Source organism: Spermophilus citellus (assembly GCF_964194105.1).
Source record: "Spermophilus citellus genome assembly, chromosome: 18".
NCBI lineage: Eukaryota > Metazoa > Chordata > Mammalia > Rodentia > Sciuridae > Spermophilus > Spermophilus citellus.
This window is the reverse complement of record NC_138200.1, coordinates 52,528,244-52,546,457: the sequence shown is the minus strand read 5'-3', so window position 1 is coordinate 52,546,457 and position 18,214 is coordinate 52,528,244. Positions and strand designations below refer to the sequence as shown.

General features: G+C 45.5%; 1 protein-coding gene across 3 annotated transcripts; it reads right to left on the bottom strand.

Annotated features, from left to right (window-relative positions):
* Positions 1-1,041: 1,041 nt before the first annotated feature.
* Positions 1,042-18,075, bottom strand: NUTF2 (nuclear transport factor 2). 3 transcript variants are annotated; one of them, XM_081275009.1, is made up of 5 exons: positions 17,956-18,075; positions 7,291-7,418; positions 4,842-4,913; positions 4,660-4,758; positions 1,042-1,554 (listed from the first exon to the last, which is right to left on the bottom strand). In XM_081275009.1, exons 2-5 carry the CDS (start codon positions 7,387-7,389, stop codon positions 1,441-1,443), a joined length of 384 nt encoding a protein of 127 aa, XP_081131135.1. In that variant the 5' UTR covers positions 7,390-7,418; positions 17,956-18,075; the 3' UTR covers positions 1,042-1,440. The 3 variants fall into 3 exon arrangements, with proteins under 3 accessions (XP_081131135.1, XP_081131136.1, XP_081131137.1); XM_081275010.1 differs by lacking the exon at positions 17,956-18,075 and adding an exon at positions 17,491-17,929; XM_081275011.1 differs by lacking the exon at positions 17,956-18,075 and adding an exon at positions 10,272-10,387.
* Positions 18,076-18,214: the final 139 nt, after the last annotated feature.

Below are 18,214 nucleotides of genomic sequence, written 5' to 3'. Positions count from 1 at the left end.
CCAAACATAGCAGCTGGAGACCAGTCCCACTGAAATCTGAATATGCTGCCCTGACAAACAGCACATCCAGCTCTGTGTGTGCCCAGTTTAGCCAGGAAACCTGAGGGGTCTGAGAAAATCCTTATCCTTCTCCCATAGTGGGTGAGGGGAAAGGTATGCCTTTACAGATCGGCCTGAGCTGAGGTGCCCTTTCCAATCCTAAACTCTCACAGCATTAGCCCAAAATTTTGGGTTTGGTTCTAGTCTGCAGTTACTACTTTGCTACTAGGTTTACACCATCCAGTGGTCTCAGGACAGAAGGGCTAGATTTCTACTGGACAAGACCTCTGCCCCCAAAACTGAGGAGCAGAAAAATGTCCTAATAGTTGACTTCCTAGGATTTGAAGGTGTGCAGTGTGTATAACAAATAGGAGGTGGACAGGAAATGTCCGAGAGGTCTGAGAACTGATAGAATATGAATCCTTTATGCTCAGACCGACCTCTCTCATTGTTCCAAATCTAATTCCACCCCAGTGGGGACTAGCTCTGTGGGCAATGATATCCCAAGCAGGTGGTACAGGATCTGGGCTGCCCTTTGCTTAGCTTGGGGGATACGGGCATCCTGGATGGGATCCTGTCCATTCTGGTGACAGACAAGGTCCCTTTGTCATTTTTGTTGACACCTCAGCCTAGAGGGCTTGAACCCTGTAGGTTGTGTGTGCAAAGATCTCTTCAGCACAGCAACAGGATTCAGGATCCTCTCCTGCTACTAGAGCCCTGAACCTACCCACGGCAGAGGTCACAGGTGTCAGAACTGACAGCACTGGCTTCCTTGCAAAAGAAGCTCAGGCCAGACCATACTCTCCCTTTTTGCTTAACCAAGACCAGCTAGTCTGTGGAGAACTCTGGCCCACAGGGCTTGAGAGTGTGCTTCTGCCTGTGTTCTCCTTGCAGCAGGTACTGCTGAGTTAGGACAGGTGGGAGGGTGAGACATGAGAGACAATGGAACAGGGTAGCTGTTGATGCCTAGTCAACTATTAAACTAATTAAAACAATTTAAACTGTTAAGAAAATTTTCGTGTTTTATTGTATCATGAGGCATTGAAACATCTGAACAAATCAATATCTGGGTGGTGAGGCAGCTGCTTTCTCCTTCACTTCTTTGGGTTACTAGAGCAACTTGTCAGTAGATTAAAAAAAAAAAAAAAAAAAAAGACAACCTTTTGCATTACTTAAGTCTTTCCAAGGCATGCGCTGGTACAACACAAACTTCTCCCATCAGATGCAACTAGGCTAGTGTCCAAACATCATGCACAACACCTTGGTGGCAGCAGCGCACTGCGCCCACTCCCACTGTGGCCCTGCTTATTTGTGTATGATATTTGGAGCATCTGGAGGAGTGTGATAGTACTGGGAAGAGGAGGGAGGAGGAAACAGCATGAGTGCCTGGCCAGGAGGAGGTCAGCCGAAGTTGTGCAGGGCAAGCCTGAACATGTCATTGGTGCAAACCCAAGCATCATTGATGTTCTTTAATAGGAACATCTGGTGGAACCCCATGATAGGGTCTTCATCAGCCTGTGAGGAGAGAGAAAATGATTCAGTAAGAGGACCAAGAACAAAAAAGGAATTCAGTGGTAGGGGAGTAGGGCAGAGAATGTCAACTCCAAAGTTGATCCCAAATCACACCCTCCTGTCCTGGTCTCAAATCCCAATATAACTAATGTGAATGCAAATTGATATAATGTATCAAACACTGTACTGGGCACATACAAGCCAACAGAGGGCAGCTCCCACTACCATGTGCATTAAAAGTACAGATTGTTTCACCAGTTAGCTTCAACAATGAAGCAGAGAATATACCTGCCTTCAAACCCATATCTCTGGGCACAAATGATCAAAATTTTTAAAGAATCTTTTAGTACTTACCATGTAATTTATAGTATCAAAAAAATGCAAACAAGGGCTGGGGAAAAAGCTCAGTTGGTAGAGTGCTTGCCTTGCAATCAATCCCCAGCGCGCGCGCGCGTGCGCACGCACACACACACACACACACACACACACACACACACACACACAAACAAATAACAACAACAAAATTAAAAACAAAAACAAAACCTGCAAACAGTCTTAGTATTTGATAATGCCATTCAATCCAATCTGGAGAAACTATTGCTAATACTGACAGGGGCTAGGTGAGAAAAGGCTTAAAACTGAATTCACAATGGGATCACAAATTGACAGGGGAAAAACAGTATAAACTTGAGTGATCTGTGTCCTGTTGTGTAATATATAACACTGTAATGGAAAAAGAAAGGCAAGCAGTCTCTAGCCAAAATGGAGAAAAGTGGGATGAGGCCTAACTAAAGTAAGAGTCCAGTTAACCAGTGGTGTCTCCAACATCAACTGTGTTTCTGGGAATTAATGTCAACAAAGTAGCAAATCAGTCATCGGGAACTGTAGTTCTAGAGACAGAAACATCAGGAAGAATCTGAAACCAGGTGGGAAGGGGCACTGTTAACTATCCTAACTAAGAAAGTAGGCATTGAATATCTTGGAGATACCTTTTTTTTAAATATTTTTTTTTATTGTAGATGGACACCATACCTTTATTTTATTTGTTTTCATTTTTATATGGTGCCAAGGATCAAACCCAGCGCCTCACGCACGCTAGGCAAGTATTCTACCACTGAGCCACAACCCTGGCTCCTCTTTTTATTTATTTTTTAATATTTTTAGCTGTAGGGGCTGGGGATGTGGCTCATGTGGTAGCGCGCTCGCCTGGCATGCATGCGGCCCAGGTTCGGTCCTCAGCACCACATACCAACAAAGATGTTGTGTCCACCGAAAACTGAAAAGTAAATATTGAAATTCCCTCTCTCTCTCTCTTAAAAAAAAAAAAAAAAAAAAAAAAAAAAAAAAATATATATATATATATATATATATATATATATATATATATATATATATATTTAGCTGTAGATGAAACAATATCTTCATTTTATTTATTTTTTTTTATGTGGTGCTGAGAATCGAAACCAGTACCTGGCACATGATAGGCAAACTCTCTACAATTGAGCCACAACTCTAGCCCTGGAGATACCTCTTAAATCCTGAGAGCCTAATTAGATACAGAATATCTTGGACAGACAGGAGAAACTGACAGGAAAGTCAGAAAGCATGTCTCTCAGGGTCCACTGCAGAGGCTGGGATATCCCTCCTTCCACAGCCATATTAGACTTAGGAAGCCCTGTCCTAACTAGCATTGGGAAAGCACGTGAACCTATTACTGTGAGCACCACCATGACACACGTATTTCTAGGAGACTGGGACCTGGCCAAGGGGCAGTTAAGTTTTCTTGTTTTGGGAAGAGAGACTTACCTTTTTTTAATTTTTTTTTTTTTCTGGTACCAGGGATTGAACCCAGGAGTGCTTTACCACCAAGCAACACCCTTTTTATTTATTTTTTATTTTGAGACAGAGACTCACTAAATTGTTGAGTTTAGCCTTAAACTTGTAATCCTACTCAGCTTTCCAAGTTGCTGGGATTATAGGTGTGAGCCACCATACCTGGATGAAAGAAGTATTTTGAAAACATGATCTGATTTTAATATGTTGGAGTACAATAGGTTCCTTCAAGAGTTACTAGGGGTCCAAAGGGCCAGGTAGGTTTGACAAGTTTGATAAGTCTGGATCCCACCCAATACTAGGGACTGAATCCGAGGATGCTCTACCACCAAGCTACATCCTCAGACCCTTTTAGTTTTTATTTTGAGATGGGGTATTGCTAAGTTGCTCAGGTTGGCCTCAAACTTGATATCCTCCTGCTTCCACCTCCCAAGAAGCTGGGATTGTAGGCATGTGCCACCATGCTGGAAAGAATGACAGGTCTTGAGAAGAGGAAAGAAAAATGCAGGAGTTCCAGAAAGGAACTGCCCCTTAGCACCCAGCTGGATAATCTAATACCCTGAGGTAGTTCAGGGGCCCAAGGGCTTAGCATTATAGCCTGACCCTTCTCCTATACCTTTTGTCTCCTTTCTATATTCCACACTGCTGGGTGGCACATGCCTGTAATCCCAGCAGCCTGGGAAGCTGACGCAGGAAGATCACGAGTTCAAGGCCAGCCTCGCAAAAGCAAGGAGCTCAGCAACTCAGTGAGACCTTGTCTCTAAATAAAATATAAAATAGTGCTGGGGATATGGCTCAGTGGTTGAGTGCCCCTGAGTTCAATCCCCAGTACTCCCCCCACCAAAAATACTCTAGATCATTGTTCTCTATTATACCTTTGCAATAATAGAAATGTTCTGTATCTGTGCTGTACAATAGACTATGACTAACCATGAACATCTAAAATATACCTAGTACAATCGAGAAACTACATTTAAATTTTATTTAATTTTAATAAAATCCAAAATTGCGGGGCTGGAGGTTTAACTTGGTAGTAGAACTCTTGTCAACCATGTGCAAGGTCTTGGATTCAATCCCCATCATCACAAAACAAACAAACAAATAGCAACAACAACAACAAATATGACTAATGGCTATTGTATTGAACTTTGCAGGTCAAGACAGTCACTTTATCTAGCTGTCCCTTAATAAGCAGATCACATACACAGGAAAGGCAGGGATCCAGAGTTCTGCTATTTGCTCAGGACTACTATAACACTGTAGCAGCACTACTACCTTTAGCTGGCCCACAACCATGCTGATGATGCAGCTATCTGGCGTGGGCTGATGGTCCTGCGCCGTGATGCTGTGCTGGATTTTCTGGAACGGAAGGCTCTGCAAGAGAAAGAATGGACCGTGGGCTGAGGTCTGAAGGGGCAAGGAAGGAGTACCCACACCCAAGCTTGGCTCTTACTTACAGTCAACTTCTCCACAATGGCAGCTTTCCCCTGAAACTGCTGTCCTTCCCACGTAAGGCATGATGCATCAATCTAAAAATGCACAGGAAACCCAGGGTCAGGGCCTCAATACAAGGAATATCTCTTCTTAAGACCTGAGAAAAGGTCTTATTTGACAAAATGAGTCCACACTTCAGTTTTCCTGTCCACAAACAGGGGAACTAAGGTAGTTCCAAAGTTTATAGTATCAACAACTTTTAAAATCACACCCCATTGGTCCATGGGCCCAGACTCTAAATGCCTATTTAACAAAATATACTTATTGATTTCATTTCCCATTGTTATTCAAGAGCCTCTAATCTCCACGGGCTCCAGGAGGGCCATATGTGGCCAGTGCTCAGCCAAAAGCCATCCTGCCACATGGTTAGTAAGCATCAGCCCCAGAGATGTCATAAGAAATAATTTGGGCCGGGCACGGTGGCCCACTCCTGTAATCCCAACGGTTTGGGAAGCTGAGACAGAGGATCACGAGTTCAAAGCCAGCCTTAGCAACGGTGAGGTGCTAAGTAACTCAGTGAGATCCTGTCTCTACATAAAATACAATATAGGGCTGGGGATGTGACTCCATAGTTGAGTGTCTCTGAATTCAATCCCTGGTACCCCCCGGCCAAAAAAAAAAAAAAAAGAAAAAAGAAAAGAACTTGGGCTGGATGTTGTAGTGCTCACCTATAACCCCAGCTTCTTGGGAAGCTGAGGCAGGAGAATTACAAGTTCACAGCCAACCTGGGTAATTAGCAAGACTCTGTCTTGAAATAAAAATTTAAAATATGGGCTGGGGATGTAACTCAGTGCTTGCTTAGCATGTATGAGGCCCTGAGTTCAATCCCCAGTTCCACAAAAACAAAACAAATTTTAAAAAAATAAATAACTTGGAAAAATCCCAAGTTTATTACCATTTCCAGGTCTATGGCTGAGTTCTACCGTGGCCCTTCTAGGTACTCGAGTCAGGGAGGAATGGAGGCTAACAAGGCCTCTTCAAGACGTAGCCTGGAACCCTAGACTACCATCAACAGACAAAATGCCACATGGGGTCCATTAAATTAGCCCTTTGATGCCTTCCCTTTCTTCAGAGGTAGAATTCAAAAGAGCCTCTGCTACTTCCAGTGATGACATTAGGCAAGCTACTTATTTTTCTGAGTCATAATTTCCTAATCTTCAAAGGGGAAATGTGCTAAGGATTATGAAACAATGTATAGTAAGTGCTCTTTTAGGACTTTGCTAAACTCTCCGTATCAGACCTGTTTTATTTTTTTTTTCAGAACCATAATCGACAAGATTTATTTTGACTTTAATTTCTTTGCTAAAATTTAATTTTGAGTATTTAGTTTCTTCTTAGAAAAAAAATTTTTTATTGATTTTTTTTTTTAAATATATGACAGCAGAATGCACTACACTACATATTGCAAAGCCTGCTTTATTTGAGAGAAGATGAGACCAAACATGCTTTAGGCACTGGGTTTGATCCCCAGCACTGGAAAAAGAAAAAAGTCTCTATTTGTAATGACAATCATCTTAACCTTAATATTTGTAATACTTAATGCTGGGTTTGGTCTTTCACTGCTAAAAGTCCTTTCTTTCTTCTAAAATTTCTAATTGTTCCCTGACTTTTTAAAGTTAGACTTTTAAAAAGGAGACTTTTTGCCCACAGCCTAACCAACCTCTGAGGCTATGCCTGGATGAATCATATCACTCCCATCCTGGGCAGATCTGCTAGCAGTGGCCTAATCAATTGCATCTCTATGACCGAATTTCAGGCAGGGTCAAGTATAAGTATAAATGAACACCATTAAAGTAGTAGTAAACAATGTCTACATAGAAGGGTTTCATTTCCCACATGTGTTCAGGGGCTTTTGGCTCCAAGGGAAGCTGAACCTGGGGTTCCAAGAGAGCTCAGCTCTGACCTGAAGATGCTCATAGCTGCTGCCTCCAGAGAGTACCATAAGCCTCAGCCTCTGCCTGCTGCTACCCAGTCTGGTCTAGAGGCACTCTCAGGACCATGGGCCCTGATAAGGTGGTGACCACATGGAATGGTAAGCCCAGAATCCTCTGTCCAAGACAGTAGGATCCCCATTCTTATGGAAGATGACAAAAGGAAATATGTAGTTGGACCAGGCCTTGATTCTCCTTTCCTATGAACAGAAACTCATAGAGGAAGAGCCAGGACAGCCCAAACTTATGAAGTGGACACACTGGCCCAACATCTTTTTAAAGTATATATATAGTTTTTAGTGTAGATGGACACAATACCTTTATTTAATTGATTTATTTTTATGCAGTACTGAGGATTAAACTTAGTGTCTCACACATGCTAGGCAAGGGGTTTACCACTAAGCTACAATTCCAGCCCACTGGCCCAACATCTGAATTGATCCTCTGAAGTTCTACTCTGGCCATAAAGCTGAAGACTTACATAAATTGCACCTAGCTGGGTTCTGTCATTATCAAATAACTGGTAGTAATGTTGAATGAAGCTGGATCCAATCTGCTCCCAAATTGGCTTATCTCCCATTCTGGAGCGTCACCCAGCGTCACTGAGACCTGCAAGAACAGTGAGACAAAAAGGCAAGCATTGGTACTCCAAGATGAGGAGGTAGTCAGCCACTGACCCCTACCCCTTCCCTGGCCTCATTGCACAGGGAATCCTTTGCTGAGGTTTGTTCTCTTAAGGAACATGGAGAAATCCTAGGGATTTGATAAGAGATCTCCTTCCAAGCTAGACCAATGCTAGAAGCCCAGAGAAGGGCCAAAGTCAGTTCTTCCTTTGAGGAGCTCTTGGTTGATGAGTCAGAGTACCAAGGTTGTGGAGCATACAGGATGGGTGTTGAGGGTTGAGCCCTGAGAAAGGAAAATCAGAGCAGATCCTGCAATGTCCAATAAGGAGCAGGCCCTTGAAATAGAAGCTAAGCAATTGCTCCAGCCCCCTATGTTTTCATTTAATCCTTTCAACAAGCTATAAACCAGAGTTACTACTATCCTTCCTACTTCACAGACCAGAAATTACCGATGTCTATGTATGGAATGTTTCAATTGCAGACCTCAGGCCCCCACACTGTCCCAGGGTTTTGTTGGCAGGTGGGGGAAGATCCATTGAGAATAGGGAAGTGATGGCTCCTCGAGGCCCACTTCTAACAAAAAGAACAAAAATAACTCCGTTAGTCTCAAAGGAGCAGTTGGCATCTGTGAGGTTAGTTGATATCCAATTTGGCCCTTTCTGGGGCATTTCTCCATTGATGAGGATGACTTTTCCCTGCCTCAGAGCTGGGGCCATGAGTTCAGAGGATCAGAGTAATGATAGCTGAGGGGTATGGAAAAGGGGAAAACAATAATTTCTTTACATCCTCCCATCCTAGTACTGCCTTATCCCTAGGGGGTGTCTTGAAGGGAGTCCCCCTCCTGGCCACAGATAATAATCTCTAGGACTCCGAATAGAAAGCCCAAGTCCTGGGTGAGAGGGCCCACACTTCTCTGCACCTCATGTTCTGTAGTTGTCTTTGAATGGAGAGGAGCATGCCCCGTCTGATAACAGGACTGTGAGCCAAAGCAGAGAGGAAGTGGGTTCAATTCCAACAGACAATCATGACATCAGTCACTACCCTAAAGGGATTTCTTCCTCAGCCTCCCCAGTAAAATGGGGATCCTAACCCTAATGTTGCCAGTGGTTGTGTAGCTTCACTGGAGAACTTGGTTAAATCCCTTGTTTAATGTGGTAAATACAGACTCACTCAAGTCCCTGTGACTTCACCCTAGGCCAGAGAAGCCAGAAGGTACCAACAGTTACAACACAGCCAATCCCCCAGCCTATGACCAATAATCCAGCCAATGAGGATCTAAGAAACTAAGCCAATTTTTAATTTTAGGTCCCCTGAGAGGTAGTAGCACTAAAAATAGAAGCTCAGTACTGGGATGACTAAGAAATCTCCAGGAAGGTCTAGAATAAGCAGAGAAGAAAGCTTGGATCTGGCCACGCCTATACATAGGAACAGAAGGTGTCTCAATTCATACTCTGCCACAAAAAAGTCAACTAGTGGGAGAAGCAAAGGACCCATTATCTAGTCTCAGTTGTTCTCTTGGGTACTTTTTCAAGAGGTTAGACAAAAGCTGTACCCACAGAGAAACTCAGAGTACCTGAGGCAGGGCATAGCCTCCCATCATATCTCTGCCCCTCCACCTAGTATTCACTGTGCTTAGTTCTCTCAATCCTGTCCCAATTCTACAGCATCCCCCATGATACCTTGCCCAATCCCCAGACCTCTGGGGGCAGGGGTAGATTGCAGGAATGAATTGAGCCATCTCTCCTGCCACAATCCATGGCAGGGTTGGGCAGCCTTCAGGGAAGGTCCCAGAAAAAAATGTATGCTAATCAGAAGACACAGTACCAGCAGATATCTGATGGCATGTAAACAGAGGGCAGGAAAGCAGAAAGTTGGAGATGGAGGAAGGGGAACTGGGACTGGAAGTTGATGCAAACACAAGAAAAGTGCTGCCACATGGTAGGACAGAGAAAGTATGGGGGTGTGTTTTCTTTTCCATTATTGTTCTTAATGGTATGATAACTTTCTAATGCAAAAACTACTTGATAAGAGTACTGGTGGAGGGATAAAGGAACAGAAGGGCTTCCTAGTTTGGTGGGGCATAGTGAGCTCACCACCCATCAGTGTGTTAATACTGGGGCTTCTAGTCAGGGCCAGCACTTGTTCTCCATGAACTTTCCACTCCCAAGCTCTAAAACACAAAGCTGGCCACATTCCTACCCTACAACACCCTCAACCTTGGTTGAAAGACCAAATCCGGGCTGGGGATGTGGCTCAAGTGGTAGCGCGCTCGCCTGGCATGCTTGCGGCCCGGGTTCGATCCTCAGCACCACATACCAACAAAGAAGTTGTGTCTGCCGAGAACTAAAAAATAAATATTAAAAATTCTCTCTCTCTCTCTCTCTCCTCTCTCCTAAAAAAAAAAAAAAAAAAAAAAAAGAAAGACCAAATCCCCAAAGCTCTGCCAATGGTCATCCATTGTCCACTTATCCCTATCCCTATCTTATCAATCATTTTCTCCTACTTTTATCTAGTAATGCCAAACACATACACACACCATAACTTGTCCAGTACTTGCTCACCTGGATTTATGCACAGGTGAGTCTCCTGCCAAGATAACCTCATCTGCCTGATCAGTTCTGGCTCTTCCCCCCAAAATCAACCTGTGTGCAAACCCTTATTAATATACAGGCCTTACTCCTCTGCCCAGGAACACTGTGGCTCTGGGCTGTGGGTATTCCAGTTGAAGGGCTGGCAAGCCTTGACTATGTTCCTAACACATTTACTATGGAAATAACAGCCTGTAAGAAAACAAAATGCCAAGGCTTAGAGGCAGCCTCACATCACGTTGGGGACTGACCTTCATCCTGATGGCTTCTCCTACAGCTCTTCTGAGAGACCGCTGACCACATCATCTCCTGTTTCACCCCAACCGTCCGCTGGCTGACAGGTCAGACTCCTCGAGGAGCTATCATCACCCACTGAGCATCAGCCTCCACTGACCCTTAGGTCTCTGTGGGTGCAAAGACCCTCTGAGAATGTCTCAAAAACTGTGGTCCTTTCCCAAGAAATGTGCACAGAGGTAGGATTGCCCCCACTTTATGAACAATTTCAGATTGTTCTGACTCCCTAAGGGTTAGCTACCATTCCCAGCTGCCCAACTTTGTCTCTTGCCGTCCACTTCCTTCCCTCTTTGGCAGCCACATTAGGCATTTTCCTGATTCTGGAAATTCTGCTTTTCTTACCCAAGGGCTTTGCAAATATTGCTTTTTCTATTTGGCTCACTCTTGCCCCAACACCCCTGGCTCCATGTCATAAACGTCAATCAAATGTTACCACCTCATCAACACTTTACTGACTTCCCAGTTTAGATAGCCCGCCAGATACTCATTTTACCTGCTGTACTGTTTTCTCAGTACCACATAGATTGTCCCACTTATATACTTTTTTATGGTCTGTTTCCCTGATAAAGGCACCTCTCTAGTAACCCCTATTCCATGGTGCCTGGTTCAACAATAACTTTTTTTTTGATTGACTGCATAAATTCATGGGACTCCTTGTCTGGAGGAGTCAATGCTGGCAAATCCTGCTCAATTTAAGTGGCCCAGTGACCCACTTCCCCCCGGCCCACACCTTCAAAGTTGCCAGGAAACGATCCTTTGTCATCTATCTAGTTATCTGTCTGTGGAGTGTCAGGTGGGGCTTAACCAACACTGTCTCACAGTTCTTGTCATCTGAGGGGCAACTGTAGCTGAATAGCAGACATACAGCCATCCCTTCAAAGATCTAGCCGCTAGCCTGCTCCACCTTTCCCTTGTTATGTGACCCTCTGACTCTGTCTCATCAGTAATTGTGGGCATATGAGAGAAATAACTGAGATCATAGAGGACCCAGTTGAGAGGAATTCTAAGTCAACACTAGGAAAAAGACCTTAGCCTCTTGCAGGTAGGCCCTTTGACCCAGAAATGGCAACTGTCTAGCCCACCACTCCTTTGCCTCAAGTCTATAAAGAGATGCCCGATGATTGGCCAGACAGAACCCTTTCTGAACTAAACAACAGAGGTCTAGCCCAGCACTGTACAAGCCTATTCTTCCTCTTCTACCTGGATGGTAGAATTTCCAGAGCCATTGGGCTACTCTGATTTATCCAGAAGTGGAATCCTGAGACCACATTCTGGTCTCTCTGTCCTGCATTTGCACCTCATTTCTCAAGTGGCTCACAAGATCTCTGGGGCCTCAGTCTTTTCATATGTGAACTGAGAGCTTCATGCCATTAACTTTGTCAGGTATACAGGGACTTGATTAAGGGAAGCCCCTAAGTGACCACTCCTGGTTTTATTTCCCCAGTACTGGGGATTGAACCCAGGGCCTTGCTCATGCTAGACAAGTGCTTTACCACTGAGCTACATCCCCATCCTCTAAGTAACCACTCCTGTGGTCTGCCACTACTATGCCTGGACAACATTGCTGTGACATCCCAAGACTGAGAACAGCAGGGAAATTAAGGCTGGTATGAGTATCTTCACTCGTAGATGAAGAAGCCATGACAAGGTTAAGAAGCAATTCGAGCCAGGAATAGTGGTACCAGCACTGTAATCCCAGCAATTCAGGAAGCTGAGGCAGCAGAATCCCAAGCTGAAGACCAGCCTGGGAAACTTAGTGAGACCCTGTTGCAAAACAGCATTTATAAAAAAGAGCCAGGCACAGTGGCATACGCCTATAATCCCAGTGGCTTAGGAAACTTGAAGGCAGGAGGATTACAAGTTTGAATGCAGCCTCACTAAGGTCCTAAGCAACCTAACAAGACACTGTCTCAAAAATAATAAGGGCTGAGGATGTGGCTCAGTGATTAAGCACCCCTGGTTCAATCCCTGAATTCCTGGCACAAAAAAATAAATAAATCTTAAAAAAAAAAAAAAAAAAAAGGCTGGAAACGTAGCTCAGTGGAAGAGAGCTTGCTGAGCATGTCTGAGACCTTGGGTTCAATCCCCAGCACTGTCCAAAAAAAAAAAAAAGGAAGGAAGGAACAAAGGAATACAGGAATTCAAGACCATAAAAGGCCTCTAGCAGTTAGCATTACAATGTCCATGAAGATGAGCAGGACTGGAATAGCTGAGAACCAATGTGGGGCAAAAGATCATATAAAGACAGCAAAATAAGGTGGGAAGAGAGCCCAGGCCTTTTCTTCCCGTTTGAAATCAGCAAGCTCCATACAACACAGGATGGAAAATACCTGAGCACATGCTCACCAGGTCAAAGCAGGTTTAATATAGTGACAAATTCTTAGGACTGAAATCACCTGCAAGCAGAAGGGCTCCACACAGAGAACCTTTAAGGGGTTAGCAGACCTTCTAGTTTCTATCCTGGGGAAACCAAGTGGCTCCAATGGAGTAGCGGAGGCTTTAAGAAATAACCACTGGTCACAGTGATCAAGAGGTCGAGGCAGGGGGATGCAAGTTCCAAGGCCAACCTGGACAATTTGGCAAGACCCTGTCTTAAAATAAAAAATGGAAAAGGGCTGGGAGTGTAGCTCAGTGATAAAGCACCCTGGATCCAGTCCCCAGTACCAAAATAACTAAATAAATAAAAGAGAAAAGAAAAACAAGCACACAAACAGCCAATCAACCCATCTGGGAACGTAGCTCAGTAGTAAAACGCTTGCCTAGCATGTGTGAGGCCCAGGTCTGATTCCCAGAACAAGAAAGAAAGAACATTCTGGAATTTTCCCAGTTAACTGAGGATAATGAGGTGAACAGTTCCAAGGTTCCTCAAACAACCCTTTCTCAGGGTTGGATCAGATAAGGGTTCTCAGGATAAGGATCAGAGTGAGGTTGGGATATATATTCTTCATCTCTGTGGTAGCCCTATGTCTAGCGTAGGGACTTATGGAGTCAGCACATAGCATGTACCAGCAACAAAAAAGGAATAAGGCCCAAGACAGTGAAAGAAAGTTCTCAGCCATATGTCTACCAACAGTGGGAACCCTGGGGCCAAAAAGCAGGTCTGCCTTGTGTCCCTGTTCCTTGCTAAGACACTTTCTCAGCCATAGCCAGACCTGAGCCAAGCATCCTGCCAGGAGCATACACTTGAAATAATAAAATAAGAAGGGAGATGGCAGCACATAGGCCTGATGGCCAGAGCATTGACCAGAACAATCATTCACATGGCCTGAAAGTCATCCCAGGGATAATCCACAAACTGCTGCCTCCCTTAGGGATAGATAGGGCTGGTTCCTCAATGGCTCACCCTGCAAAGATGCCTTATGGTCACTATTCTAGGAATTCCTGCCACATATAGTCAAAGTTGGGAAACAGGTAGCTGACTTAAACTGAATTCAAAACACAAACACCTTCAAATGGCCCACCTGAAAAAATTATACAAGAAGTCCAGCATAAGGTTCAGCTCCATATCAGCCCAAAGAAATCCTGTCCAACTTTCAAATCCCATTTTGTGGAAAACTTTTTAGATCCACTCACCTGTCCTCTAAGGACTGTTTCTCTGTCTTGGAGGCCTTGTTGAGAAGTGGAGAACTAGATTCTAAAACAAGCAGCACCGTAATTTCTAAAGTCCCTACTGGCCAGGTAAGGTGGTACACACCTATCATTCCAGCTACTTGAGATTAAGGAAGAATCACCAGTTTAAGGTCAACCTACAAAACTTAGTGAGACCCTGCCTCAAAAAATAAAAAGGGCTTGGGGCTGGGGCTCAGTGGTAGAGCGCTCACCTAGCATGTGCGAGGTCCTGAGTTCGATCCTCAGCACCACATAAAAATAAATAAATAAATAAATAAAATATTTTTAAAAATAAAAGGGCTGGATGTAGTTCGGTGGAAGAATATTTGCCTAGCATACGTAAGGCCCTGAGTCCAATCCTTAGTACTGGGGAAAAAAAAAATTCCCTTCTGGCTCCTGTTCACCTTCCCAGTACCTTAGGCAAGGGTCATCTGCTGAAACACCCAAAGAGCCTCCATGACCAGGTCTCTACGCAGGAAGGGAGCCCCTGTATCTCTTATGCTGGAAAGATGTCCTAATGGGCACTACTCTAGGTACAACTGCTTGGCACTTGAATCAAGCTGACCATGAGAGTTTCAGTCAAAGTGGCAGAAGCCACACACCCAGGGGACTGAAAGGCCACAGAAAATGCTGGGGAGATTCCTAGCCACTATGAAAACCCTTAGCAGACTCCTGGAAGACCAAAGAGCAGGTTGCAACTCAATAGTCACAGCAATTTAGAGTGGTGGCAGCCTCACTCAAATCTTTGTGAACCTGGGCTGGGGATGTGGCTCAAGCGGTAGCGCACTCGCCTGGGGTGCATGCAGCCCGGGTTCAATCTTCAGCACCACATACAAACCAAGATGTTGTGTCCGCTGAGAACTGAAAAATAAATATTAAAAAAAAAAAAAAATCTTTGTGAACCCACAATCCAGAGGTATACCTCCCTCGGCAGTTTCTGCCAGACATAGGAGAGGAAGGGGGATCCACCAAGTCTTTTCTCTTCAATCCTCTGATCATTCAAAAGCCTCCTCTCCTACACATGATTAAGGGACCCTGCAGGTAGGTCTCTTCAACAAGGCCCTCAGCACATAATACCAACATGATCCTGTCTGTCACCCCCAACATGGAGACCTCCTTTCCCCAGTACCAGGCTAGGTAGTATTCATTTTTCGTCTTATGCCCAGAGGTGTACATACAGAGAAGGCCAAAGGCTGAAAAAATAAATAAAAAATAAAAAAGATCATTTAGAGAAAAGCAAAACCAAAAAACCCTCACAATCACTGCCAACAAAGAGGAAAAAATTTCACACCAGATACTAATGCCTCAGTAAGGAAATCCTGACATTTTGACATAATGTACCTTCCAGTTCTAAAATTTGAGAATTCTCTATCTCCCTTAAATCATTAATCCCATACCAACTCACCAATGGCAAAGACACCAGAATAAAGCAAGACCTGGCTCAGAGAGAAGTGTATTCCTGGTCATTAAGGGACCAAACTTGTTTTCAGTATTGGAGACTAAATCCAGGGCTACCATACTAGGCAAGCATGCTCACCCTGAGCTATATTGATCCTTTTTTATTATTTGAGGCAGGGTCTTAGCTAATGTCAAACTTGTCATCCTTCTGCTTCAGCCTCCTAAACAGGGATTACAGATATGTATGACTGTGCCCAGCAAACAAATTTTGAGTTGAATGAAAGGCATCTTCACAACCTGCTCCTTGCTTATACAGACATATACCAACTGCCCCATGTCAGGCTCCACGTTCCAAGTTAGTCCTACATGAACAGAGGGCACAGATAAGATCCTGAAGAACCTCAGAGTTTTCAGATGAGAAGAGAATCTAGATGGCCTGCCAAGTTCCAGAAAGGTCAAGGACTTCTCATAGTCAGGACTAGCAAGACAAACTCCAGACAAAAGTTACAAAAGGGATTAGAGTAGGAGGGAGGGACCTGAATTCCTCCTACTCCAGGGTAACCTTGAAGAATGAATAGTATCTTTTTGATCCTGCAGGTTCTGGGACATAGCTCAATAGTAGAGTGCTTGCCTAGCAAGTGCAAGGCCCTGGGTTCGATCCTCAGAACCAAAACACAAAAACAAAAAAAAAAAAAAAAAAAAAAAAACCACTAGCCCTGTAGTCAAACTACCCAAGACCTGGCAATATACAAACTAATCCATGACCATAAGCCCACCTCACCTGAAACCTGTGTACCAGAAAGCACCAATAAAATCCAGAGGCTCTTGAAATAACTGTTTCTAGTTCTAAGAGAAGCCACCTCATTAACCCTACACATGTTCTGTGGGTAGTTCCTTTTCTTACTGCCCAATTCCATTGGTAAACCAGGTCTCTCCTGAGCCTACTGAATGGACCTGATTTCTAAAGGCCAAGATGTGGATTAGGAAAGTTAATTCCAGAGAAGGTAGTCCCTGGTGAGATCTAAAGCATTCTTTGCCTATTCTTCTGGACCAGAGAGAATCATTAGGCAGAGCAATTCAACTAAAAGAAAACTTCTAAGTCAAGAACAGAATGACCAGAAAAATATCATCTGGGGAAATATTCAAGAGAAAGAAAAAGGACAGGGCCAGTGGTTGTCTGCATTATGGACTTAATCCAGCCTTCCTAAGAGACCTAGCATTTTGCTTGCTGCTGAGGCCAAGTGTGCAGAGATGGAGCTGCTGTGGTCCCTTCAAAACCTGTGGCTCAAAAGCTGCAGAGGAATCAAGGCTTAACAAATTATTACTCCCAAGTCCCAGGATTTTTCTCTGAACTAATTTCTTAATTTATTATTCAAACAGAAGTGCCTTTTCAAAGCATGACTGATAGTAACTATGTGGCCAGTCTCTGGTACGATTATTAAGGGCACTTTCCCAAGACCCAATTGGCTTCCTCCCTGTTCACAGGCAGCTCCAACTGTTGGGATGGGGAAGCCTGGCTTTCTGCAGCTTCCAGCTCTATTTCTGCCACTCAGGCTTCAAAAGGGCCCTGCAGAGTTTGAATCTGACACCTACAGCTCAAATGCACCCCACCCTCAAGATCCCTTCCACCTTGGTGTCTTGTTTGGCACTAGGTTCAAGGAACTCAGGCCTGGATTCTACTTCCCCTTGCAACAAACCACACCTAGTCATCCCATTCTTAAGGAGTCATCCTCTTCTGCGGGGCAATTCTATGCTTACTCCAGGAGGTCCCGACGTCAAAATTGGACTGTGCCTAAAAGGTCTAACAAAACCTTAGGCTCACACTTCCAACTTCATCTTTTTGGTTTCTTTCCTCCCTTTCTCCACTAACACAGCCTGCCAACACACCCGTAGCTGGGACCTGGTAACTGAGCCGCACTACCACATCAGGTTCACATTTCCCCAAACTGGCTACAGGTAAAGTCCCACGTGGAACTCTCGCGCCCGATTCCCCGACCCTACCCTCCATGCAGAAGCTAGCATGGGTTCCACCACAGGAGCTGTAGATTTCGTGCACTCCTAGTAGGCAGCCAGGCAGGGAGCGGAGCGTTCACTTACATCCTGGCATGACTATAGTCTGGGACCGAGTAAGAGTCCCAAGCCCCGACTGCGGCAGGCGGGCACCCTTACCCATGCTGGCTCTGGAGTGAGCCGGGTGGCGCTGCCCATCCCCGGATCTTCGCAGGCGGGTGGCGGGACGCGGGGATGGTGTCTGCCCGCTAGCCTGCCCGGAGAGCTTTCGGGATTCGAGCAGGCCGGGCCAGGCCAGACGGGGCGGGGCCCGGAGCGCCCCATCCAGATGGTCCGAACTAGAGAAAAAGGCCTGGCCACAGCGCAGTCCGGCGCACCAGCCACCGCACCGTATAGCCCGGATAGGCGCCAGTCTGGCTCTCCGCGTTCCCCCAGGCCGCCGCTTCAGAGGACCGGCGGGAGGCGGAGCCGCGCGCCACACATGGCTCGGGCCCCGCGCGGCTTCGGGCCGTCGGGGGGGGAGGGGAGGGGCCTCCCGGAAACTCGCAGCAGAGGCTGCCGGCGGCCTAGAGCGCGGCTCTTGCGGCCCAGCCCCCGCCCCGGAACGCTGGCCCCAACACTCACCCGAGGGGCTGGCACGATGGCGGCAGCGGCGGCGGCAACCCAGCGCGGTCTGCGACCGACTGTCCCTTCCCCCCTGCCTTCCCTCGCCCACCCCGTTGCACTCTGGGAAATGCAGTCCCGCCGCTCACCTTTTTGGCATTAGCACGTCAAGAGAAAACTACAGTTCCCGCTGTGCTATGCATGGAGGCCCAGACACTGCCCGCAGCGCGGGAGGAGAGGCTAAGTCAGGGAGGGAGGCTACCCGGGAGAGCCCCTGAGA

What these genes read in the sequence shown, in the direction of transcription:
- NUTF2 (XM_081275009.1), bottom strand. Translation starts at nt 7,389, where the DNA reads ATGGGAGATAAGCCAATTTGGGAGCAGATTGGATCCAGCTTCATTCAA. An exon ending in CCATTGTGGAGAAGTTGACT is followed by an intron (nt 4,759 to 4,841) that starts GTAAGTAAGAGC and finishes TTTCTCTTGCAG; the next exon opens with AGCCTTCCGTTCCAGAAAAT. An exon ending in TGGTTGTGGGCCAGCTAAAG is followed by an intron (nt 1,555 to 4,659) that starts GTAGTAGTGCTG and finishes CTCTCCTCACAG; the next exon opens with GCTGATGAAGACCCTATCAT.